The 4,030-nt window shown below is 36.6% G+C and overlaps 1 protein-coding gene across 1 annotated transcript; it reads left to right on the top strand.

Moving 5' to 3' along the window:
* Nucleotides 1-4: 4 nt before the first annotated feature.
* On the top strand, nt 5-2,988 carry LOC129572110 (peptide transporter family 1-like; the record flags this gene model as incomplete). The annotated part of the gene is made up of 5 exons (XM_055452026.1): nt 5-92; nt 220-448; nt 1,177-1,451; nt 1,526-1,740; nt 1,804-2,988. Coding segments are annotated over 5 exons (1,551 nt in total), but the record flags the coding sequence as incomplete, so codon positions are not given.
* Between the last annotated feature and the right edge of the window lie 1,042 nt (nt 2,989-4,030).

Genomic DNA, 4,030 nt, shown 5'->3' on the forward strand with positions numbered 1-4,030 from the left:
GGTCAGAGGCAGCCGGTTGACATATCCAAAGGCCGTAATATTTGTGTTGCTCTCAAAGTTTTTTGAGGCATTTGCTGCAAATGGTGTCCGAAGTATGTATTCCATGCAATTATTCCACAAACAATTGTTGTCTTATCAAAATTTTCCATTCAATCACAATAATCATTTAATCGATATCGTTTTTTTTATGTCAATTTTGTTTTCTTTGTTCGATTGTAGCCGTATTGGCGTTGTATTTGCGGGATTCGCTTAACTTTACCGAGGAATCATCGATGACATTTTATCATGTCTTTAATTTTTTCAGTCAATTTTGTCCAGTGTTTGGCGCGATCATAGCGGATAGTTATCTGGGCAATGTAAAAACTATATTTTATTTATTCTTTTTCTATGCCTGTGGATGGATCGGTATGGTGATTTTAACATTGCCACTCCAAACGGTACCAATCACGTAAGATGACGCACATTGCATTCAAATTTTGGTGCAGATAACAACAACAATCGTTATTTCATAACACTGTAGTAACGAAAAAATGAACGATTCTACACATGAATTTCAGCTTTTAATAGGGGACAAGTGTAGTTGAACCACATATTTCGTTTTGATAAGTTGGTGGATTGGTATCAAGAACGACCCTTTCATAACTGTTTATCAGTAATGTTGAAAAAATGGTCAAAAATGGCCTCTTACGACGTTTTTGTCTTCGACAACTACCATTTTTTCGTCAAAAAAATTTGAGTCTCTGAGTGGATATAGACCCATCGTAGGTCATTGTCTGAGCGTTTTCTATGCCGTAAGTGTGATTTTGTATCATTCTTTCAATCAATCGATTATTTTATGAAGAAATGTCAATTTTTGACCAAATTTGTAGGAAAATCGGTGTTCAAGTGTTCAGAGACCCATATTTTTTTGACGAAAAAATGGTAGTTGTCGAAGACAAAAACGTCGTAAGAGGCCATTTTTGACCATTTTTTCAACATTACTGATAACCAGTTATGAAAGGGTCGTTCTTGATACCAATCCACCAACTTATCAGAACGAAATATGTGGTTCAACTACACTCGTCCCCTATTAAAATCTGAAATTTATGTGTAGAATCGTTCATTTCAAAAGCTGTAAATGTTACTACAGTGTAATAATAACAAAACAATTGAACTGTTATTGTTTATTTGTTCCAGATCTTTGGTTCTTACATCATTAATACTGATATCAATTGGCAATGGCAGTATTCGTGCCTGTGTCACGAGTTTGGGCGGCTCACAGTTTGAGTTGCCGCATCAATCAAGGGATTTGGATCAATACTTTTCGCATTACTATTTCATTTATACGCTTGGCATTATGTTGGCCAAAATTATTCCTCCCGAAATTAGAGCACAAACTCAATGCTTCGGGCATAAGGAATGCTATGCTGCCGTTTTCGGTGCACTCGGTACCGTCTTTTTAGTCGCTTGGGGTGAGCGAAATCATATTTAAACGAAATGAATCAAAATTGCCACAAAATTGACAGTTTTATCTCGTTCGAAACAGTTGTTTTCTTGTTGGGTATGTTCCTGTACAAAAACGAAGAAATGGGCGAATCAAAGAGCAACATTCTATTCCAAGTTATTGGATGCATTTACACTGGCATCAAACACAAAATTAGGAAAATGCGCAACGGCCCGTCAGCATATTGTACATGGATTGATGGCGCTTTGGAGCACTATTCGGACAATTTTGTTCGGGAAGTTTGCGCCGTTATCAAGGTATTTTTCTATAATTTTACAAATTAATAAACGCCCAAATAAAACATCTTCGCTAAATTGTAGGTGTTGAAATTATTTATCCCGCTACCGATGTACTGGGCCTTATTCAATCAAATTGATTCGAGTTGGACATTCCAATCGTCGTGTTTGAACACAACCGTGTTTGGCTTTCGAATCGAAGCTGATCAAGCGAAAGCAGTTGGCGCTTTGTTGCTTTTAATTCTAATACCACTTTGGCAAAACGTTGTGATTCCTGCACTTCTGGTGTATAACGTTCGAATTTCACCTCTGAAAAGCATGGCGATGGGTGGCTTCAGTGCCGTGCTGTCATTTTTCTGTGCTGGACTTCTGCAAGTTAAAATTGAACATTCACTTCTATCAAACACCGGTGAACAATGGTCTATATTGTGGCAATTCCCACAATTTCTATTGATAATGTTGGGAGAAGTCATGCTTTCAATACCCGGCTTATCCTTCTCATTTAAACAATCACCATACTCGATGCGATCGGTAATGACTGCTGCTTGGTTCTGTAATAATGCGTTCGGCAATCTGATTGTGATCGCCATTACGGAATTAGAACCGTTCAAATTACAAAGCTCTGGATACTTTTTGTACGCATTTCTGATGCTCTTTGCAATCATTCTGTTCTGCTGGCTGGCTAGCACTTACCAATACTCATATTTTGATAATGTTAGCGATAGCCATAATGCAGCTGACAGCAATGACAACCTACTCAAACGACGGCCGAGCAATGTGCCATATTCAACTCTTTCATCACAAGATGGACTCGATCTTCTTTTTTAACATGTTGCTTTTATTTAATAATCTCATTTTTATTTTTCCTGTTTAAGTATGTTGAACGCGAAAAAGATTTCAATAAAGTCCATTTATTGTGAGAAATTTTTGAAAAAATATTCCACTTCGAGCAAACAGTCTTCTTCAAGATCAGTACAATGGACGGCATTTTTTTTTATCAGACTCACAGCAAGTGTCAATGACTTTGATTCAAGTAATAATGTTGGTTGTTTTTTCTGGATCTACTTTTGAGATTTCGTCCATATTATTGAGGTAAAATACTGTATCAGTCATTGCACCGTTTCCATAATGAAGACCAGCTGAACTTTCATCACTTATTAACCGTTCGGGATCTTTAAAATATTTTTAGAAAAATAAAGAACAATATATTTTATCTGTGTCAATTCTTATTCATAATATTGAATAAAAATATTCGTCAATCTGTAGAAATGGATTTTCAATTCATAGGGGAAAACATTTTATTCACCTGCAACCAATTGTGTTTTAAGCGATTGAATGATAAAAATATACTCGTTTATATTTTCTTTCATTTGAATGCATTACATCCAGTAACTACCCAAGCGAAAAAGAACGATGAGGCTCTATCATGACGATAAATTTCATCGTAGACTAGCGGCGAGCGCGTGTATGCAACACATCTCCGTTCTCACTGCTGCGATGTTAAACATAGTACGTACATGACCAGTTATGTATCGGTGTGCGTGAACCGCGTACTATGTTTAACATCGCAGCAGTGACAACGGAGATGTGTTGCATACACGCGCTCTCCGCTAGTCTACGATGAAATTTATCGTCACGATAGAATCTCATCATACTCTTTCGCTTGGGATACAAAAGCAACCGAAATACCCGATTATCAAATGTCGTTGATGCCAAAGCCCAGTAAGTCAGTCAGGTCATGTTGTCGCGTCAATTCAAACATAGCACAATTGATGATTGAAATGCATTATTGCAGAGAATTTTGAAAATTTCGCTTAATTTTGAAATGTATTTGGTGGGTATTAATCCGAAAGCTCTAAAGAAGCAACTGGAAACGTTGAATCGTATCCTTTTGATAATTTGTTCTTAAAGTATCAATTGAAATGGCTAACTTTTGTCGTTTACTTGTCAATTTTTTTGTGTGTGTTTTCATCTTGGTATTCTGTGATAATGACCTGTCGTCCGAATATATTCAATTTTGCTCCAATGTAAAACTTTCTCTCGTTATAATTATTATCATGGATGGTAGAGACTGGGTTTTTCGGAGACTGGGTTTACACTAGATAGAATCGATTTTCAAAAGTGAGGACCTTTTTTTTTTTTTAGGTCTTCATTTTTTTGTGACACCCATTTATAAATTTTCAGACCCCCATTAATAAATTTTCACCCCCCCTTTGGCAAAATCATTTTACCCCCCCTAAAATTTTTGACCTTGCACACGTCTGATATGCATGGATGTGGCAATTTCCTTTTTGAAGTGATATCGAATCTA

The sequence above is a fragment of the Sitodiplosis mosellana genome, unplaced genomic scaffold (assembly GCF_009176505.1).
Source record: "Sitodiplosis mosellana isolate CC-2019 unplaced genomic scaffold, AAFC_SMos_1.0 Smas_scaffold_4163, whole genome shotgun sequence".
Classification (NCBI taxonomy): domain Eukaryota; kingdom Metazoa; phylum Arthropoda; class Insecta; order Diptera; family Cecidomyiidae; genus Sitodiplosis; species Sitodiplosis mosellana.